At 39.1% G+C, this 23,203-nt stretch overlaps 1 protein-coding gene across 2 annotated transcripts; it reads left to right on the forward strand.

Moving 5' to 3' along the window:
- The first annotated feature begins 336 nt into the window (after positions 1-336).
- Positions 337-9,580, forward strand: emc7b (ER membrane protein complex subunit 7b). Of its 2 annotated transcripts, XM_043685852.1 has the most exons (6): positions 337-586; positions 3,542-3,661; positions 5,352-5,408; positions 6,738-6,876; positions 7,814-7,894; positions 8,965-9,580. In XM_043685852.1, exons 1-6 carry the CDS (start codon positions 387-389, stop codon positions 9,109-9,111), a joined length of 744 nt encoding a protein of 247 aa, XP_043541787.1. In that variant the 5' UTR covers positions 337-386; the 3' UTR covers positions 9,112-9,580. The 2 variants fall into 2 exon arrangements, with proteins under 2 accessions (XP_043541787.1, XP_043541788.1); XM_043685853.1 differs by lacking the exon at positions 5,352-5,408 and having other exon boundaries at positions 338-586.
- The last annotated feature ends 13,623 nt before the right edge of the window (positions 9,581-23,203 follow it).

Consider the following 23,203-nt stretch of genomic DNA (forward strand, 5'->3'; position numbering starts at 1 on the left):
CAAAAGTAATAGGAGTGCAGTGAAAAATGTACAAGGTCACCATCTAAGGTACTAAAGTAGATTAGGTAGAAAAATGAAGAAAGCTAAAACTTTGCATTACAGTTCTTCTGTAATTAGGAAAATATAGAAATATAGCGGCGCTATTTTGCTTTATATGGTGTGTATTTCCTGTGTGTATCTATCTAAATAAATGCATCCTGTCTGCTGAGGTGCATGGTTGCATGTATTTGAAAGATGTCACAATGATTTGCATGTCTCGGATCCTCGCTGGGTGCAGCTGCAGCTTGGCGATGATTGACAGCTCAGAGTGATTTGGAACCTCGTGCAGGCGGGACCCAGAGGTCACGGTTGAAAGGTGAGGGTTCACACCCTTCAGGCTGAGGAGGATGGCGGTGGAGGTGCTCGTCGTCTCCCGGCTCCTGTGTTTCCTGCTGGCTCTCCGGCTGGGCGCCGGCTCCGAGGCCGAGGGTGTCGGGGAGAAGTTTAAAATCGAGGGCCGAGCGGTGGTGCCCGGCGTCAGGCCGCAGGATTGGATCCACACAGCGCGGGTGTTGGTGGAGGGAGAGGAACATGTCGGCTTCTTCAAGTAAGGAGAGGCTGGGGACTGGGCCTAGACTGGGGCCTCACTTCCCTCTGTCACGGTCTTGTCGATCCGAGCAGCTGGAGGGGAGGGAGCACGATCCGGACTGGGATGCCTGTCCAACCCCTTTCGCTACCTCAGAAAAGGCCGTCAGTTAGAACTTGCATTTGTATAGCGCCTTCCGCGACCACCTGGCGTTTTAAAGTGCTCGGCAGCCTGTAAAATGCTGTCTTTGAAGTGTGATATTAGGCAGGAATTGCAGCAGGCAGTTTGAACTCCCGGTGTTCAGGGACTGATGTTGGCATCAACTCCCCTGCCCTTCCTTAAAATAGTGCTACAGGATCTTTACCATCAACTCGTGCAGTCAGATTTCACCTCCGTTCAATGTATCATATGAAAGGTGGCATGTCTGATAGTGCAGGACTTGTCCAGTGCTGAGCACAAAGCGCCGTCAGCTTTGATTTTTGTTCAAGCTCTGAAGTGGGACTTGCTTTGTCTCAAAAGGGCGGTGTCCTACCCTTGTTCCTAGGCAGTCCCTCAGAACCAAAGATGACTTTATTCCACTTCGGGGTTGTGACTCCTGATATAATGAAACAACCTAGTGCTGGATCTGCAGACTCTGCGGCAGGTGATGTTTAAAAAAGATGGTGGGTGTGGTGCCAAGGTTTTTTACAGACAATTTATGCTGATTGCATTTGGCCTCCAACTGGGCCTGAAGGAGATTTGAGCCACAGCTAACTGATGGGATGAGAATGCAGATCTTGAAATAAGCTATATATCAATCCAGTGCCTTAGATCGCTTGTCTATTAAATTTAAAAAAAAGACTTGGAGCCATTTATCCAAATCTCAAAATGCCCCAAAGAGCTTTACAACCAATGAATTGGTTTAGAAATTTAGTAACTAGTGTGATTAAGAAAATATTGGTGCACAGCAACTTCCCATAAACAATTATGTGACAAATGATCCAGATAATCTGGGTGAATATTAGCCAAAGCACTGGAGATAACTCTCGTATGGTCTTCAAAACTGTGGCCATGAGAGATTTTTGTGCTCATCTCAGGGGGATGAATTAGGCCTCAGTCTAATGTCTCATCTGAAAAATGGTGCTCCCAACAATCCACCTCTCTGTGATGAACTGAAATGTTCAGTTTTGGTTTGTGGTTCTGGGTTGGGATGTGAATCTGCAGTCGTCTTACTCAGATGAAATACATTTTAAAGTATCCCCACAGTTCAACAAGTGTGACAACAAGGGAGTTTTGTTTCTCTATTGGCTCAATGGGGAATAGACTTACTAAAAGATCCCCTGGCACTATTTCATAATAGCAGGTGAGTCATCTCTGTTGTTCCAGTTGTTATGCATCCTGCTATATTACTAAAATTAATGATCTTGCTGTTATCATGTTGCTGTTTGTGGGGGCTTGCTTGGTGTAAATTGAAAGTAGTGTTGCAACAGTGATTAAACTTTAAAAATAATTCACTGCCTATCAGCACTTTAAGATGTCTGGTGGTCTCTGCCTAAACACCAGTTTTGTGTTGTTGCGGAATGGGCAACACTGTGGACAAGTCAATAAAACGTTGGGCTACTTATAAATCTGTTTACTCCGGTTATTCTCCTGAGGGTATTAATCCTTGCTGCTAGATATTTCCATTGTTTTGTCAGCTATCTCAGCTGATTTGTGTTGGCTGATTCACAGCATTGGTTGTCAGTTATGCCAATTTCTCACCAGATACCCAAGTAGTTCAGTTTACAGAGGAGGGTATCGTGTTGAAATCTAGATGTGTTGAAACCAGTTATTGGCTTCCTGTTGTCATTCTGCTTGAAAGTGACAAGTCTTTTCAAACTAAAGATTAACACTGGGACTTTCTTTATAATTCACTACTGCACCAGGTACTGTCAATTAACTATTTATTTTGACAGGGTATCTTTGCTGATAATTTGGCTGCTATTTTAAATGGTAAAACCTAAAATTCAAATATGTTTTTGTTGCATAAATTATCTTAAAATTATAATACATTTATGCTATTTGGTCCATTGTCTTTGTTTAACTGGACCAATTTTGAATTTAATCTATGTCCTTGCCCCTCTCTGTGTCTTTTATTTTTCAAATACTGTAAGTACCTTTTTAAGTATTTCATTTCTTAGTTGGCACAAATAGCTAAACAGTTTTGCTTTATTATTGAAAAATAATTCTCAAAAAGCAACAACATACAAGGAAGGTTAGTTTAAACTGTAAGCGAAGAGTTTATTGGTTCATCTGCATGGTTGGGTTATTCATGAAGTATTAACAAGCAATGGGTTAAAGTTTATGTCTACAGTGTATCAACAAATCTTTTGCAAAATGGAAAAGTGGTTTAAAATAACTGATGTAGACTAAAATAATCATGTTGTGAAAAATCTACAAAATCAATTTGGAAGAAAATCATTATTCTTATTTTGGGCAGGTATCATGAACGACAGCCCTTCATTCCATTACAGTATCCACCAGATTTTTAATTGATTTCCAGAATTTTTGCCTCCATTGTTTTTCCTAAAGATCAATTTGATGTGTTTGTGCTTTACATGAAGATTTTGCTTTTTTTTTCATTTGAGCATAATGTTCCTTCCATCGCTGTTGTTTAATTGGAAGAAAGGTACTTCTAGTTGCCATTTATTGTCACCTACGTCTAAGTCTCAGTTGCCTCCTTTTGAAGTGAAAAGGCCTGAATTTCTCCAATCTTTTCTCAAAATCCAGTCTCCTAGCGATGCTGTTGATCTCATCTCCTTATTCTATATCGCCATTGACTTTGTTCCATAGTGACTCGGCATGTTAAGAAATTAATTCACTTCCTTACTTGATCTTTTTCTACTTTATATTCAGTTATTCTGCTCCACGTTATTGCTGATACAGTTACTTTTGGAGTATGCACGTGGTGTTTAACATGGTGATGTTCTGAAGGACCCTATATATTTCACTTTACAGGACAGATGGAACGTTCACTGTAAACGATGTTCCTTCTGGTTCATATGTGGTGGAAATAGTATCACCAGCCTATCGCTTTGAAGCTGTGCGAGTGGATATAACGTCCAAAGGTAAAATCAGGTAAGACTGAGCTAATCATTGACTAGTATTTTTAATTTCAGTTAATTTGAAATTGCTTTTTGCAAGGCTTGCATTTCTTAATATCCAGTTGTATTAGGTCACACTGCAGTAACTTTTCTTTATTTATATTTTTAAAATATATGTGAATCCATTACTGAGATGGTCACCAAGATCTAACAAAAGGCTGGGCCATTTTAAAGGGTTCTGATTCTCTTCTTGCGCATGAACTGTCCTCACCCTTTGCCAGAAGTATCTCAACTCAGTGTTCTGTCATGTCTGCCTCATCATTTCACTCTACTCCTTTCAAGAAATTCCCAAGGTTGAGAACCTCATGTTGTTTGGCAGGATCCTGCCTTCTGCCTAGCCTAGAGTGAGCTGTTACTCAGCTGCTTTATGGTGATTGTGCCCTCAGTCAGATTGCCTGTCCGTGATTGGCCTCTGCTGCTCTCAGTTACAATGGGACAGTCAATCCAATTGGTTAAAAATCACACAACACCAGGTTGTAGTCCAACAGATATATTTGGAAGCATTAGCTTTCTGAGCATTGCTCCTTCATCAGGTAGCTGTACGGCAGGATCATAAGGCAGAATTTATAGCAAAAGATTAGTGTCGTGCAACTGAAACAACATATTGAACAAACATAGGCTGCTGTTAAGTCTTTCAACTTTTAGAACTGCTTTTAAATCACGTTCTCAAGATAACTTAAGGTGGCATAAGCATGACGTGATGGCAGATTCAGCAGAGGGGAACTGAATGGCAGTTCCTTTCACTTTCCACCACTGGGCCATCCACTGCCACTTCAATTGAGAGAGTGACTACTGCTGGATAAGCTGGAAGATTAAAGAGGGGGCTAAGGCTAGAGGGAAGACAGCAAGGCGAAATACTAGTCTATGGCCGGTGTGGGGTCCAGAGCCGTGGACGAAGGTCAGAGAAGAATGAGAGTAAACTATAGATTTGGAGAGAGGCAGGGACTGGGTGCAGCTGAGACAGGAGACATGAGCCTTGATGATGATTGGTGGGTGGGGCCGGGAGGAGGTTTGTGGTTGCTTGGTGAGGAGACTGACTTGGACGGACTAGGGCCAAAAGCTCTCGGAAGTTTCACAAGTTATTAGACTTTTTGCTCAGGTTGGGTGGGAGGAAATAAATAGAGAAACTTTGCATTGAAATGGGATATTTTAATATTTGTTAATATATGTAAATTTTCCTTTGTTGTATCTCATTGCCAACTGAAATTACGTGCAAGTCCTGTTAGCGCTTCCTGTTAAAACTGTTCATGCCTATTCAGTTTCCTCTTTCATGCCAAATACTTTCCCCTCTTAACTTTAATTTGTTCAAAAGCTGAATGCCTTTTCATCTGGATACTACTTCCAGCAACATTTGGGTGGAATGTGAGCCAAAGTGGGTTTGGATGAAGCCAGAATGACAGCTGTCACACAGCCTATTCAAGTATGGATTTGAAGGATCAAGGTATATCCCAGTTAAGGGTTTGAGGGCTGGGATCCAGATCCTGAAGTCTGGGTCTTAATAGTGCTTCTCCATCGTATCAAACAATGTTTTGTCAAATTTTAGCCTTTATGAAATGTGTCCCATTTGTAATTCCACCTACCTATCATAGCTTAGAAATAGCTGTGTTTTTCCTCCGATTATGAAAAGTGCTACAATAATCTGAAACTTTGTCAAAAATCTCCAGGGAGAAGAGAGTGGAAGAGGGAATAAGTGATATGCTGAGTGGGGAAGGAGGCCACAAGTGAGTAGGTTTGTCTGGGGAGGGAAGGCAGGCATAACTGAGTGGAGTATAGAGCGCACACGCGCGTGTGTGTGTGTGTGTTTTCAGAGGGAAGGTTGTGGTGATGTGAGATTTACAGTTGAGTAACAAGGCACAGACTTGATTGAACATGACAGCATCTTATCATGATCCCTACAAACCCAGGACCCAGTTCTGTTTGATCTGGAGTCTTGCCAACATAACTCCTTTTGCACATGCTCAGTTGCTATGCTTAGAATGTCAATCTAAGATATAATTTCTTTACAAAGTGTGTGTGCATGTGTTGGATCTGTTTAGTGTGTGCGTCTGAGTGATGGGCAAAGACTTCTGAGTCTTCTATTCGCATGGTATATGAAGAATTTGGCAGAAATATACCTGAGTATATTAAATTACATTTTTACAAATTATTTTAAAATTATAGGTCTTGATATTTATATATGCTGATCTGTTACGCCCCACTAATAATATATAAAATGTTCCTTTGCTTTTTGCTGCTTTGTTTTTCCTGAAGTCTGGAGTAGTGTTAATTTGTAAACTCTTTGATATCTTTATATTTGTTCATGGATATGAGTGTCATTGGGTAATCCAGCCTTTTCCATTACTAAGTTACTCTTGAAATTTAAAATGGGATCAAATTGGAAGGTAGTTTGCAAAGCACTGGCAGAGCCTTTTGCTTTGCTTTGCATGTACATAATCTTGCAAGGTCCTATTTTGATGTTATTATGGAATTCATCCTGCATTCATTGGCTGCACTGAGATTGTGTGGGATCACTTTCATGACTTGATGTGAACGAATTGATCCATAGCCTTGACAAGAATAAAAGTGAATAAATTGAGGAATGATGTTATTACTCGCTTCGTCTGGCAATTCCACCCACCTGAAATAGTTTAGAAGCATTTGCAGTTTTCCTCAGATCATGAAAACCGCTACAATAATGTGATATTTTATCAAAATAATCAGTCCGCTCATCTTTGGCCACTAATTTTCAGACTGTTTTGCCTTTGACCACTCTTGCTCCCAGAAACTCCTTAAAATATACCTCTTTAACAAAGCTTTAGACTTAATACCTCCTCATGTGGCTTAGTGTCATACTTCATTTTCTAATGCTCTTGTGAAGGGCTCGGGCTGTTTCATTATATGAAAGGCACTTTATAATGTAAAAGTTGTTGCTGCTGCTGTGGTCTGAATAAAGTGATTAGTAATATTTAAAAGTTTTAACATTTTGGCTTTCTGTTTGGTTAAAGAAAATCTTCTGGCCGTCAAGTTGTTTCACTCTTCTAATAACTTTTCAAAAATTGTTTCCTTACAAGAGCAAGACATGTGAACTACTTAAAAGCATCTGAAGTTATTAGGTTACCATATCCCATACAAATCAAATCTACTGGCCCTCCGCCATATTTTCTGAAGAGAGAAACATGGGGCTGGACAGATTTCCTCATGAATCCTATGGTAAGTGTTTTTGAATTATGTAACTATGATTTTAGCCCTTTTCTATGAAGTACTTAGTGTAAATTTAGCTATTACTGAAAAAACGAGACTTTGTGAAAGCTTTTCATCTTGCAGTCATTAGGACAATTTACAAGAAATTGTCTCTGTAGAGTCCAGTTGACAACAAATATGCATTCTGCATTCATAAATACTGTTTTCCTTTCACATTGATATTTCTTGCAAATTGTTCTGATGGGTGCAGGATGAAATCCAAGATTCAATCTATCTTTTTCTTCCAGTAACCACACTACCTCATTTGGGACATGGACCCTCCTGTTCACATGCTATCTCTTGTTGTACAATTGTTGTCAGGTTCCACGCATGATAGGACTATTCCATCAGTGGCAAAAATGGCAGCAATTCTGCAAAAGCACCTCCCAAATTAGGGCCTTAATCATTTTTATTGGTTGTCTGTTTCCATGATGTAGTCAGCAGACCTGATTTCCACCCCCGCCCAAGTTGTCTTGGGAAACTCTGATGTTGGGAATTCATTGTGGAGCCGTCCTAAAGAAGCTGCCGAGTATTTTCTGCCCTCTCTGACTCAACCCCATGTCCAAGATGCTGATAAAACACAACTTTGTTTGTGTTCTCAACTGTTTACATGCTACCCTCCACCACAAAACTTAGATGCATTACAGTGATTCCCTTACACGTAAGGCATGAATATAAATTGTAAATTGCTGAGGCCCCAACACTGATCCTTGCGACACCAAGTCTGAAAACTTAAAAATATACTTTTGGCTTTTTCATCTATCTATGCTAATGTATTACTCCCAAAACCAAGAAGGTATCTTTGCAGCAAAATATCTGAATAGTCTTCACTCCAAACTATGCTGAATACTCACCTGTAATCTAATTTGAAGAGATTTTTACAATTTGACTGTTGTATTTTGTGCAGGTCATGATGATGATTCTTCCATTGTTAATCATCCTCCTATTGCCTAAAGTGGTCAACACAAATGATCCTGACATGAGACGGGTATGTATGCTGAGTTGAACTTTAAAAATCAACAATAACAGAAATTTTGTGCCAGTATGTTTTAATGGAAAAAAATTATATCCACTACTTCTATGTTTAAAATCAGTGGAAATAAATTTCCCCTAGGTAGTGCTAAATCCCAAAATTTACGTACATATCACAAATTAATTTGAGAGAACTGATCTTTTTTACATTTTATTAATGAAGAATGTGCATGCATTGTGAGGGAAGTAATGAAGTGTACTTAGATTATTGGGCACAAAACAAACTTGGTATGAATCATTTTACATTATCTAACTGAAAAAATAACTCATAATTTTGCATGGGTCTTGGGAATTCCACTTGTATCATTGGAGTTGCATAATTATCTGTGTTGCTTAACATAAGGGTGATCTTGAAACAGTTGCTTGGCTAAAAAAAAAAACTGAAAATGTGTTGCTGGAAAAGCGCAGCAGGTCAGGCAGCATCCAAGGAACAGGAGAATCGACATTTCAGGCATGAGCCCTTCTTCAGGAAGCGCTTCTTCTGATCTGCGCTTTTCTAGCAACACATTTTCAGCTCTGATCTCCAGCATCTGCAGCCCTCACTTTCTCCTTTAAAAAAAACTGACTTTAATATTGTAGATGGGTCTTCCTATTATAATGTGTTGTGAAAATTGTGCTGCCTGATCCATTCTGTCTTTGATATCGGTTCCAAATGACCAGTGCAGCCTGCCAGTTAATACCCTACTCAACACAGTTTGTCTTACTCAAAGGTAATCATAGGAAAGAGCGTTCATTTCTCCAAATCAATAGTTGTAGCTAGAATTAAGGAGGGTTACTAGCTGGGTTTTTTTATTTGAAGGCTAAAAAAATGCACACGCTTTACCTTTGGAAAATAATGTTTATATTGGTATACTGTAAATATTAGGTGCTGAAATACACAGTTTGTGTGTCCCAAACTCAGCCGGCTTTCGTCTGAACTGGTTCTGGTGCACTTAAAAACACAATTTTTATGATATTGTTATATGAATATAGGAATGAGATGCGTCCTGCAGTGTCATCACAATATATGTCTGCATTCTATTTCAGGAGATGGAGCAATCCATGAATATGTTGAACCCGAACCATGAGTTGCCGGATGTTTCAGAGTTCATGACTCGCCTTTTTTCTTCCAAGTCATCTAAATCTGGGAGTGGTAGCAAGGCTGGCAAAAGTGGTGTTCTGAAAAGGAGGTAGTCTTTCCTTCAACAAGTCGTTCAAGGTTATGACACACACAATGCCTGTTTATGCTCTTTCTGAAAAATAAATCGCCAGTAGAATAAATACTGAGAGCTTCTTACAAAGAAAAGTAAAATCTGAAACAAAGCATACTTGACATCTTGAAGACAAAGGGCTTGGTATTTATGTAAACAGTGAAAATTGTGTGCTTGCAGTGACTAGTATATTCTGGAGAATGTCTTATTTAATTAAGTGTAACTCAGAATAATTTCCCAGTTAATTTACTGCCACTTTTGGTAAGTATTTTTTAATACATTTCAGTGTGTTCAAGAAACTAAAGTAATATAAAACTGATTTTTTTCAAATCTCTGTTCAATTTCTTAAGTATGAGGCAATGGTATGTCTCAAATTAATGAAAAAATATTCAAGATAACTTGTTCTGGGCTATGTATATTTCAAGTGCACATAATAAAATAATACAGAAAAACCGTGTCTGTCATTCTTATTACAACCAAAACATCATTGATGAGAACTTTGTGAACAATATTTAGGAGCTTACAATCCTGATTTAGTATGTCATTTTTATTTTGTAGAAGCTGATTTAAACTGAGCATAATTATTCAGTTCAGTCTATAAGTCATTTTTACATTAAAACGTACAGTTTTCTTTAACAGCATTTCACAGCCTTTCAAACAGTTTTTTACTATTCACTTCTCGTTGAGGATCATTGCAGAGATTAGTTATTGCAGAAGAAAAATACATGTTGATAGTTCTAAAATTCTTTTTGTTTAAAGCTATTTCCGCCTGTCATGTAGCTGTGGTTTAAATTGTAACAGTGCATTGAATTTTTTTCTACTCCATTTGGTATCCTATACAGCTCTGTATAATTTTTAATTATTCCTTATTATATTTTATATATTTTTTCTTACCCATTACAGATATGTACTATTTTGACATGATAGAGCAGTTATTTACATTTACAGGTGATTTGTTTACATTTTGTCTATTATAGTTAATGTGAGCAAACGTAATAACTGAAGCCTGCAAATAATTCTCATACAAAGTTTCACTGCAAATGTATTTTATGTTGCCAAAATCGTCACCTAGCATAAACAAATTATGGATGTAGATTTGATCACTGAGTTGGAAGGTTTGTTTTCAGACGTTTCGTCACCATAATAGGTAACATCAGTGAGCTTCCGAATGAAGCACTCGTGCTGTAGCCTGTCTTCTATTTATATGTTTGAGTTTCCTTGGTGGTTAATGTCATTTCCTGTGGTAACATTTACTGTGGTAATGTCATTTCCTGTTTTTCTCAGGGATGATAAATGCGATCCAAGTCAATGTGTTGTTGATAGAGTTCCTGTTGGAATGCTATGCTTCGAGGAATTGTTTGTGTCTGTGTTTGGCTTGTCCTAGGGTGGATGTGTTGTACCAGTCGAAGTGGTGGCCTTCCTCATCCATATGTAAGGATACTAGTGATAGTGGGTCATGTCTTTTTGTGGCTAGTTGATGTTCATGTATCCCGGTACCCATTTACCACCCCCTGAGGAAAAGAACGGGAAATGACATCACCATAGGAAATGATATCACCAACCCAAGGAAACTCAAACATACAAATAGAAAGCGGGCTCCATCACCAACGCTTCATTCGGAGGTTCACTGAAGATGTTAACTAGTATGGTGCCGAAACGTCTGAAAATGAACCTTCCAGCTCAGCAAGCAAACCTACATGAACCTTAGCCTGAGCTACAAATCTCAAAACGCAATAAACCAATTTTAATACAGGACTTAATTGAAGGAGACCTCTCCAAATCTAAATAATTTTTGTGGAGGGTGTATCGGTACATTTTATGAGCAATGCATGTTTTTGAGCTCCATTTAAGATCAAGAATGTTTGGTGTAACTATTTGGAAGAAAATGAGTAGCACGTGGATGGTAATGTAGGACCTTTAAACAGCGTACCCTGTAAATGGCTAAAGTAAATCAAAGTTCCTGCAGGTTGAAGTTCGATGCTGCTAGCTTGCTCAGCTTGATGATTTGAACCTGAATGAGCTTATACTTAAGGCTTCTCACATACATACAAATATTGAACATTTTAAAGAGCATCTAAATGTAAATTCTATTCTGTAAATTAACTTTCTAGTAAAACTTTGCAAATTATTGTCTTTGTCATGTTGCAAGTCAATAAATAAGCTAGAAGTTTAAGCTGGCATCCAAAGAAAAATCAGCAGTTTGACTGTTTTTGCTTTCTATTGCAGGTCAGTATTAAATCCCCATTGTTCCTTTGCAATTTTTTTTTGAATGGTGATGTATTTCATTTCCGTTAGCTAGTTTCTTGTGGTGTATCTGTTATTTGTAATTTGCTCAAATCACAGTAAGTGTTAAATATCGAATTCCAGGAACAGTTTCAAATCAGCTGCAAATGTAACTGGTAATTGCACACAATAAACTTTGATTTTGCTGGCTACAAGACTTTGATGATATGGAATTGTTCCAGACTCGTGTAACTGGAAATGCTTGGACACTTATTTTCAAATATTTGTGAACTGTGCAAATGTTGACACATGCACCCAGCTGCCTCCATTCTAATGCTAGGAAGGATAGCACGTGCTATCCAAATGAAAATTTATCATTTGTAGAGGCCTTATTAATATGTCAAACAGAAACATTGAACAAGACTATAATGTGAAATTGTGAGACTGTAATCATAGATGATATGTGGCTTTCGCTCATTCGAAGTGACAGGCATTTTTTGTTTGATTCTGAGCCCCAGACTATGCTGGACTATAATGGTTTCCAAGACAATTCATGACACGAAGCAATCCTATAGCATTGTAAGCAATGAGAGTGTATTACACGTATTGTGTTTAGATCAAAATTTGATTTTATGCAATAGTGATAAATGGGTGTCTTTTATTTCTCTGCTATTTGACTGAATTGCAGAATATGTTCAGCACCATATTTTCTACACTTTCCAAAATCTGACACAATCAAATTTCAAATCACTGCACGTAACAATTATGGTGTCTTGGATCACAAAGTGTATACAAGTGGTCCTTCAGATTCAGTTGAATGTAGTTAAGAGAAGACAACACTAATTTACTTAAATATGAACATTTATTAAGTAAATAAAAGGCGAGGAATAAAAAGCCTCATGCCCTTCTGCCTGTTGGGATCCATTCAATCGATGACTGGTCTACAGGCTTAGGTTTCTGCCTGGCACCAAATGCGATCTTAGTCTGAGATGAAGTCCAACAACTTGGAACAAGTCTCTGTCTATCTCTATCTCTCACCCTGTCAGCGTACAAACATGTTGATTGTATGGGCATGTACAGAAATGTTAATGGGACTCATTCAAGGTCATGCAGCTGTCAAATAGCATTATCAATTTTAGCCCATCCTGTACATGTGGTATTTGTTACGTGCCCAGTACCTTTGTTTGAAATTTTGCTTGATTTATCTTCACAATTGTCAGGGTGTTTTCCTTTGCAGACATAAATTGGCTGGTAACTTTTTTCTGTGTAATTTCCCTGTTATGTTTTCACTTAATTATTTTCAAATAAAATCTATAAATAATCATTCTAATTTGCCCACTGGAAAAGCTAACATTGTCTTGCACGTGCAGTCAACATACACATTTATATGATTCTGTTTTTAGACTAGTGTATCTAACCATAATTAAATGTATTACTTTGTGAATTGGCATTTTAAGTGAAACTGCAGAATAATTCTAATTCATTCCATCTTATAGATGCGTATATGTATTATAGTATTCCTTTCTAAAGGTTTTTTGTAAACTTTAGCAAATTGTTAAAGATTCTAAATGTCTTTTGGTACATTATATCTTCTGTGCAATTAAAGTAAATGACTAACTGCAAAGGAGTTGTTTCACATCTGAAATTCATAGCTAAATGAGATGGGGATATTTTTCAGATGGATGAGCTGAAATGTGCTAAAAACCACCTTTTCACCTTTACAACTTTTGAAAAATTAATTTTTCAATTATAATTGCACAAATGCTTATTAAAAGTTTATTTAGTGAATAATTCCCTCACCTCCAACTTTGTCACCTCTTTACACAAAGGTAGGCTTTGAATTTTTTTTAGTCTATGATATGGCTTGTAGATGTCACTGGATAAGGCCAGCATTGTGGCTATCCCTAATTGCCCTTGAACTGTGTGACTTGTTATCTACAAGTTTTTTTTTTCCTAATGCTTTACTGTTCTAAAATTCTTAACTGTTCACGTCCGGGTCTATTCCAAATCTGCAAACTCGCAATAAAATGAAGATAAACAAACTTTCCAATCTTCCATACCACGAACAAAACTCAAAAATGAAACAAAAACTGTCTGTCCATTCTTAAGACACAATTTAGAAATATGAATCCATCTTAAAGCAATCCATGCATCTCCAACCTTTGAACACAGGTTCCCAAATGATATTAAAGCCAGTTTAGAGTCCAATGACATTACCATGTGATTTAAGATGTATAGCAATGATGGTAGATTTTAGGGCAGTATGGTGGCTCAGTGGTGAGTGCTGCTGCTGCCTCTCAGTGCCAAAGACTCTGGTTCAATTCTAACCTCGGGTGATTTTGTACAAACTCCACATAAAAGTTCTCCTAGTATCTGCATGGGGTTCCACGGAGTGCTCTGGTTTTCTACCGCACCGCGAAGATGTGCAAGTTAGGTGAATTGGCCATTGCTAAATTGCTCCATCGTGTCCAGAGATGTGCAGGCTAGGGAGATTAGCAATGGGAAATCCAGGGATTAGGTAGTGATCTGGATGGGATATTCTTTAGAAGGTCAGTACAGACTTGATGGGTTGAATGGCCTCTCCCCACACTGTGGGAATTCTATGTTTTATGTCTTAGACTTCCTTAAAGGACATTTTTGAACCAGGTCAATTTTTACAACAATTCGTGGTTTTGTGATTAGAGTTAACACTTCATGATTACAATTAACACTGAGACTAGCTTTATATACAACATTTTCAATTGAATTTTAAGTTCCATTAGCTGCTTCAGTGGGTTTTGAACTTTTGTCGGCAGTGACATTACCATACCACTGCCTGCCCTAAATTGATGAACACCAATAGCCTTTAATTAGCACAAACAAATGCTGACAATGTATTCAACTAAGCAGAGCCTGCTGATACATTCAATTAGAAGGTGTCTTACACTAGCTTTATCATTTAATCACCTCATGTTAACGTGCATACTTTCAGACTGGACACTGGATAAGAAGTGAAACCAGGAAACTGATTATTCTCTACGTAACTGTTGATCAACAGAACACTGAACTTGTGGGATCAAGCTGGGGCTTTTCCAGTCTGTACTGTTCTGTTAGTTCTTATGTCTTCACTGGCTGAAGCACTGATGCAGGAGAAAACAAAAATAAATTCTCTAGTTATTGCAAAGTTTAAAAATCACACAACACCAGGTTTATTTGGAAGCACTACCTTTTGGAGCGCTGCTCCTTTAGGTGATTGTGGAGTATAAGATCATAAGACACAGAATTTACAGCAAAAGTTTACAGTGTGATGTAAACTCTTATTGAGTACACACCCAGCATCTTCAACTGCTCCTCATAGACAAGCCCTTCACCTCTGCAAGTAATCTTGTAAACCTCCTCTGAACCCCCTTCAATGCCACAGATCCTTTCTTAGATATGGGACCCAAAATTGCTCAGAACAATTGCCCCCTCTGCAGTCTGACCAGAGCCTTCAATTATATATTGAAAAAGACCTGGATCGTTTAAGTCTCTTATCTTTTAGAAACACGATGTTGGTTTCAGTCCTTTCATATGTAAATTGCAAAATTTTGTTTAAAAGTTACATTCTGTAGTGAATGTTAACAATTGGTGTCATGTGAGAGAGACTCCCTGAGATTCTTGTAGAGAGAGGAGGAAAACTTCTTCAAGGCAGGCATCCTTGCAAGAGGATTCGCAATAGGGTTAAAATCAACGAGGTAATAACAATGACTGCAGATGCTGGAAACCAGATTCTGGATCAGTGGTGCTGGAAGAGCACAGCAATTCAGGCAGCATCCGAGGACAGGCAAAATCGACGTTTCGGGCAAAAGCCCTTCATCAATTGGTGTCATGTCAGCCCAGATAATGCATTTGAGGTGTGAGACAGTCTCTCACAGGACAGCTCACACCTCAAATGTATTATCTGGGCCGACATGACACCAGTTGTTAACATTCACTTGAGAATGTAACTTTTGAAAAATGTTTTGTGGTGTACATATGAAAGAACTGGAACCAACATGATTTTTCTAAAAGATGAGACTTAACAAACAATCCAGGTCTTTTTCAAATATATAATTTCAGTTACACAACACTGTAAATCTTTGCTATAGATTGTCTTACGATCTTATACTCCACAACCACCTGATGAAGAAGCAGCGCTCCAAAAGCTAGTGGTTCCAAATAAACCTGGTGTTGTGTGATTTTTAACTTTCTACACCCCAGTCCAACACTAGCATTTCCAAATCATGAATAGTTATTGCAGTCATTGTTAAACATTCAAGGATTGAAAAGAAGAGAATTTGGTACATGTCTACTATTACTGCCTCCATTCCACTTCTTGATGCATTTGATGCCTTCATGAATGAATGTTCCCCATTTTAGTTGGTCACAAGCCAAGGTCTCCCACATGGCAGTGGGAATGTTTGATTTCTTCAGGCATGTTTTATGGATAACCCTTAAGTGTTTCCACTGCCCCCCCCCCACGAGTCTCCATTCTTAACTAGGTTCCGACTGTGTTAGTTGCTTCAGGAGTCGGGATAGGAGTTCAAACAACTTAATCTGCTCATTGCAGCTTTAATTGAGTGATTTGTGTCTTGATGCTGGGCATATTGGTCTAATAGAGCATGCTGCAGTTGGATTGTTCTTCTTGTTACTAGATTTGGAAAATCTCATTAAGGCACCAGTGCTAGTACTTCTCCAGTGCTTTGAAATGTTTGCCTTTACTGTATTAAACACAACAGTAAATCGCTCCCAGATTTCTGCATGTTGCCTCTTATGCCTGTAGGTGGCACTATTGTAGATAATTCCAATACTTATTATGTAATGATTTAGATTTTCTGATTAAAATGACAGCAAGGTTAACAATATTTATTAAAGTAAAAATCTATTATTGAGGCTGTTGTAAGGCTCTGGTCAGACTGCAGAGGGGGCAATTGTTCTGAGCAGTTTTGGATCCCATATCTAAGAAAGGATCTGTGGCATTGAAGGGGGTTCAGAGGAGGTTTACAAGATTACTTGCAGAGGTGAAGGGCTTGTCTATGAGGAGCAGTTGAAGATGCTGGGTGTGTACTCATTAAGAGTTTAAAAGATAAAAGGGGATTCTGATTGAAACTTATAGAATATTGAGAAGCCTGGATAGAGTAGACATGGAGAGGATGTTTGCACCAGTGGTAGAAACTAGGATCTGAGGGTACACCCGCAGACTGGTGACCCTTTAGAACTATAATGAAGAGGAATTTCTTGGCCAGAAGGTGGTGAATCTGTGGAACTCATTGACACAGATGGCTGTGGAGGCCAAGCCATTTGAGTATTTAAGACAGAAGTAGATTTGTTCTTGACAGCAAAGGGATCAAAAGTTAAGGAGAGAAGGGGATTGAGAAACAAATCAGCCATGATGAAATGTTGGATGAGATTCAATGGTCCAAAAGGGCTAAATCTGCTCCTATATCTAGTCTTACAATTTACCTACTTATTTTTTGCCCATTCTTTGTCAAAGATGTTCCAATATTGTTAAAATTTAGATTTGTGGGGCATATATCTTAAGGGTGAGACATTGCCTACCTCCACTTGTGGGAAGGTCTGTCAGATCAAGTGCCAATCAGGTACTTAAGCAATAGCCTCATGATCCTCTTGGCCAATCAGGTCCTGCAATATGCCAGCCACCTGAAGCTACTAACCAATCACAAGTCAGCAACCATCATTTCAAGGACCAAGGCTGCTGGCTATGTGGCAGTGTGGAAGACTGGGAGCAGCAGGAGAGTATGAGATTTTGGAGGTGGATGTATTATAGGATGGGGTTGTTGGTAGGAGCAAAGCAGGTGTAGCCCACCCCAAACTTTTGCTCCAATCTGGGGTCATGGAGGACAATCAAGAGCGTTCACAATGCAATGGCACGCCACTCCTGCAGAGCTGTCTTTTCTCTTGCCTATATCGAACAAGGTTAGCGAGGCTGATAGCAGGTTCAAACACATAAGTGGTTTCTTATGTATCTTCCTTAAGTATCTGTCTTGTGATGGGTGTGGACTACCAACTATGGAAATCCCACCTTGAACCTAACTAAAAGTAACAGGAAGGAGGGGGCAAGCATCTCCTGATGCCTACCCTCTACCTGCTCCCCCCTCCCCACCCCAATTATTTGTCTTTCAACATTTTCCCTGCCAGTTCAAGAAAGGCAGGAGATTCCACCTTTTATTTCATATTTTATGCCTGATTTGACATTTAATGAAAAGGATTTTTGGCTACCATTCCCTGTTTCAGACACTGTGCTACTCATTAACATATCTTTAGCCTGATTTAGCTGGTCTTATTGGTTATTGGAGTTTCCCCAGTCATACAGAAATGGAGGGCTGGACCTTTATGGTAGCTGGCCGGCAGCCAGGAACACATGGAAAAGCAATGATAGAGTGAAACTTGTTTGTTCATCGCATACTGCAAAATCTAGCCTGAAGTTTCAATCCAAAGCATTATCTCTAATTTTGTATCTGATAATTACTTATTGTCAAAGGTGAACTCTGATATAAATATAAACCTACCACAAACATATCACTTATTACACAGTGACCTTGTTGAGGGAAACACTCCTAGTAAGGATTATTGAATGCCTGATCTAAATGTTTTTGGACACAGTCCTAGGAGCAGTTTTAACCCTAGCTCTATCCTTAATACTACATAGTCATAAGTCATGCCCATCTAGAAATTACACCATAAAATATAGGTGCAAAAATCAGGCCATTTAACCCATCGAATCTGCTCTGCTACTCAATCATGGCTGATAAGTTTCTCAACCCCATTCTCCCGCTTTCTCCCAATAACCGTTGATCTCCTTGAAAATCAAGAACCTATCTATCATTGTATTAAATATACTCAATGACTTGGCCTCCACAGCCTTCTGTGGCAGTGAATTCCATAGATTTACCAGTCTCTGGCTGAAGAAGTTTCTCCTTATCTCCATTCTAAAAGGTCTTCCTTTTACTCCAATGCTACGCCCTCAGGTCCTAGTCTTTCCTACCAATGGAACCATCTTCCCAACATCTACTCTATCCAGGCCATTCAGTATTCTGTAAGTTTCAATTAGATCCCCTCCCTTGTCCTTCTAAACTCTTCAAGTATAGACCCAGAGTCCTCAAAAATTCATCATTTGTTAAACTTTTCATTTCAGTTTAGTTGTTGAGTGCCACCCATAAAACGTTTTCCTCTGAAGTTGTCAAATTATCTCCTCCACTTCTCATCCATTAAATATCAGCTTTCCGTAAATTAACCACCGCTCCCTCTCCGCGTATTGAACACTAAAGTTTGACCAAGTCTTGGGTCCTACCATCTACCAGGGAATGGAAAGTCTCCCCCATGCCTTCAAATAGCTCCACTCTCACACATCAGCAAGTCCAACATAAAGGTTAAGAATTCTCAATGTGCAAGTCAGAGTAAGTACCTGGAGACTTCAGCTTATGTCTAGGTGCAGGAGCCTCATTAGACAATAGCATCTCAGGACATGATCATGGACACCTGGCCAACCCCTCCCCCAAGAATACATGTTAATTGGTGTCCAATATGTGTCAGCCTCTAAGAACTTTAATGGTGCATCTGTGATCCATTTACATGACATTTATGCATTTTATTGCTGGACCTTGGGCTGCACTTGTCATGCTGCAGCAAGGTCACTGTGTACTCAGGGATGTGCACGCAGCCCCATGGCCTGGACCAGGGACTACATTTCTGGGCTGTTCACTTGCTCCCTTAGTACTCACTCACTTTGAGCCTACCTAGATGCTCACAGCATCTCAGTGTTGCCCTGCATTTTTGGGCCTTGCCCCTCACCGGATGTACCTAGCTCAATGTACTGTTATATAGCCATTTAGCACAGCCACACGCTTGTCATGTCATCAACAGTCCTCAGTCAAGTGAAGGGAGATAGCCTTCTGTCAGGGCATACCAGCACATTGAGAGCATCTTCTGAAACCAGTCCATCGGCTTGAGTGTGATCAGTCAGCTGAATGGTGAGAAGCTGAATGCCGTACTGTGGAATGTTTTCATCCTAAATGAGAATCAAGCAGGAACTAAAAGAGATGAAAGTGAATGTCCAAAATTGAGGGTTAGGCAATGCAGGGTTAGTGCAGGGGTTCGGGTGGGTGACAGCAAGTAGGGAAGATATTGTGGGGCAATGGCAAGAATGGTATAACATGTGCTTGGTGGGATGTGGGTGCATTAGCAGAGAATGAGTGCAAGATATCAGAAAGAAGATTGTGGCACTTATACCTTCTGAGTGGGGAAGGTGATTTACCTTTTTAGTTTGTTGACACTGCATAGAGCCAGGTGATAACTTCATAGCAGACCTCATATGTGGCCTCCATTGCTGATTCCAGGGGAAGATGATGTCCTACCTCTACACCATCCTGTCAGCCAGGATATCCCAGCAGAGGTCTGTTGTCCCAGGGACAAAAATTGGAAATTGAAGGGTGACTCCATATGTGTGGGATAGATAATTAGTGAGACATGATGAGAAAACTCCGTGAAACTCAATGAAACTGACAAAAATAATGCTTCAGTCCAAAGATACTGAAGTCCAAGGATTCTCGCTTGCACAAAGTGTAAACGCAAATCTTGCTGCATCCATCAAAGATTATGAACTAATAAAACATAACCATAAATCAACCCCAGTTGGGGAAATTTCCAGGTGGAAGTGAACAGGAAATACCTACCACACACCCAGCCCTGCCTTACTGAGAAAATTCAGCTTCATAGAAAGGAACGCCTACTCACCATCACCACTGCCTTCCACCTTACTGCAGTAAGCAAGCTTCACTGCTCATGTTCCATATTCCCATCTTCCACCTCCACCTCATTTTTCTTACATCTCCTGTGCACTTTCTCCAAACACATTTCTCCTCTCGTCCTGCCTCCTTGCTCACCCATTTTCAATTATCCTCCTGCCTTGTAAACTGGATCTGAATACTGCACTTGGTTTTGTCTCAGTATTTGCAACACTGTGGAAGATTGATTAGTAGCTGTTAGTACTAAATATGTCAGGAATAGCTAATGACAAATTTTTGAAAATTTTAAAAGATGTTGCAGTTAGGCTGTATGTTTCAAACATTCTCGACATTATTTCAATTTAACTAGAATGTCATCTACTTGCGATTACAGACCCTGAATATTATTGAAAAGGGAGATATTTTTCTGAAGCACTTCAGCAGAACAAACACAAGAGTGCCAAATTTTAAACAATCTCAGAAAATTATATCACAGGAGATGGGGATGTTGATTGGTTGATAAGTTGACTGTGAAGATGTTACCAATGAGAAAGTAATGGGAACTACAGTAACTTTTCTCTTCCTACTCTTACCACTAAGCGGACGGTTATAAGTTCAAGCCCCGCTTCTAGTATTTCAGCACAAAATTTAGGCCCACACTCCAGTGTCGTACAAAGAGAGCATTGCTCTCGTGGAGGTTCTGTCTCTTGCATGGAGCATTAAACTGATGTTTCACCTGCCCTCTTGAATGGATTCCATTACACTGTACAAAAACTACAGAAATGTTCTCTATGGTAAGTTGGTCAACGTTTAATTTTATCGAGCGGAAATGTTGCAGGATCACATGAGAATTCCAGGGCGAGGCCTATCTTGAATCAGGAACAATTCAGTGTTAGGTTCCGGGTATTGAGTTGAAATTCTCATGAGTCAGTGGAGAGTTCCCTATTAAAGGAATTATTGCTCATTAATGACCTTATTAACTGTAGATCTTCTTATTAATATGCAGATTTTTATTGTAACTAGACACCAATGTCATCAAATGACATATTACTCATTCAATGCTGTTTACTGAGCCACCTAGGGAATCATATGTCACATTTTCCTGTATACAGCGATGAATATATTTCAAAGGTGCTTCATCAGCTGTTAACTGCTTTGAAATTTCTGAGGTTGTGAAATGTATTTTATAAAAGCCAGTTTTTTCTTAAATGTAGTTCAAAGTGTATAGATAAGAGCAATTGTTGAAATCCTGCAAACTGACAATGTTGGAATTCAGTAACTGATAGCAACTTGGAATTGAGAACTTGTTGCACATTGGACTGGAGGATCAGCACCTGCCAAAGTTCAGAGAGATCGCACGTAAACAGCAAGGACAGCTGTGCTGCTTGAGAAATCTTTTTTCAGCTAACCTGAGATTTGTCTGCATTGTATCAACTTCATTTCCTTAATTTTGAAAGGTAAGACAGAAGCTGCAGTACATTTGTGCAGGTTCTCATTGGAATGATTACTTTTTTTTAGGACTGAGACAAGAAAGCTGACATATAAAGGTGATCCTTAAAGTAATCAGTAACTCTCAAAATGCTCTGGATTATTTAAGCATAGAATATAATTCCAAGCAAGGGTATGATTTATAAATTATTTGTATCTGAGATTGTTACATATATTCTGGTCTGGATTCTTCCGTTTAACTGCAATTAATCGTTTGTTTCACAGTTTACCAGTTGAAAGCTCGGAATAAAAAGTGAATAATTATGTATTATCATTTATAGCCATTTCTTACCTATTTTTGCCGGATGGATTGTTTCATTCACATTGTTGATTTCTCAATAATCTGTACCAGAAAATGCTCATTACAAGTTAATGGCTTTTGCAATGTATCAGGGGGCAATGTCAATTAGACTTTCTCCTCCCAAGATTAGTATTCCATGAAGCTCTACGTAAGAACTGTAGCCAGAATTGTAGAAACCCATCAGAACTCTAGTAGTCAAATTGGACTGACAGGTAGTTTCTAGACTCCATTTGTAACATCTGGTGTTGAGGCCAAAGCTGTTGGCAGGAGGCTGTCTGAAAGCTCAAACTCCAAGTGAAAAAAAAATTGTAAGAAGAAACAGCATAAATGGGGAAAATCTTTAATCCAACAACAAGTAAATGTTTGACACAAACTTAATCATTTTTTGTTCAGTTACAGTTTCCAGACCGATTGAAAGAAATTGTAGCCATGAATCTGTGGGGCTTTTTCACCTGCATTCTACTTATGTTGCTGAAGTGCACCATTTTGACAAGTGCTGAACTATCTATAGAACTGAAAAATGCCCAGCTCCTGTCTTCAAAGGATTATGCTGATATCATCAATATGGAACAGAAAGATGGTAAGTTTGAATTAACTTTCAGTTCAAGGTATTGTGAATATCATTGTGTGTCAATAATGCACTAACCATTATATCCCCTTGCTCATTCTTACCACATGACATTATACAGTGTGATTACAGATCAGGCTTTTATTGGCATGTTATTTTATCATTGAAAAAGTCTGTAAGAATTGGCCAATAGAAAAATAAAGTACTTAGAATAAACTAATTATTTGTAAGAGCTCATGTTACAGAAATGATATTATTGAGGGTTCAGAAGAGCTTTACCAGGAGCTTGCTGGGAATGGAGGGTTTGAGTTATGAGGTGAGGCTGGATAGGCTGGGACATTTTTTCATTGGAATGTAGGAGAAATAACCTTATAGAGGGTTTATAACATAATGAGGGATATAGATAAGGTGAATGGCAGGTACCTTTTCCCTCACATGGGTGATTTCAAGACTAGGGGACATAGTTTTAAGGTGAGAGGAGAAAGATTAAAAAAAACAGGCCCAATCTTTTGCACAGAGAGTGGTTTGTGTATAGGATGAACTTCCTGGGAAAGTGGTGCATATGGGTACAGTTACAACATCTAAAAGACATGTAGGTACGTACGTGTACGTACGGGCGGCACGGGGGCACAGTGGTTAGCACTGCTGCCTCACAGCGCCGGAGACCCGGGTTCAATTCCCGCCTCAGGCGACTGACTGTGTGGAGTTTGCACATTCTCCCCGTGTCTGCGTGGGTTTCCTCCGGGTGCTCCGG

The sequence above is a fragment of the Chiloscyllium plagiosum genome, unplaced genomic scaffold (genome assembly GCF_004010195.1).
Source record: "Chiloscyllium plagiosum isolate BGI_BamShark_2017 unplaced genomic scaffold, ASM401019v2 scaf_2355, whole genome shotgun sequence".
NCBI classification, from domain to species: Eukaryota; Metazoa; Chordata; class Chondrichthyes; order Orectolobiformes; family Hemiscylliidae; genus Chiloscyllium; species Chiloscyllium plagiosum.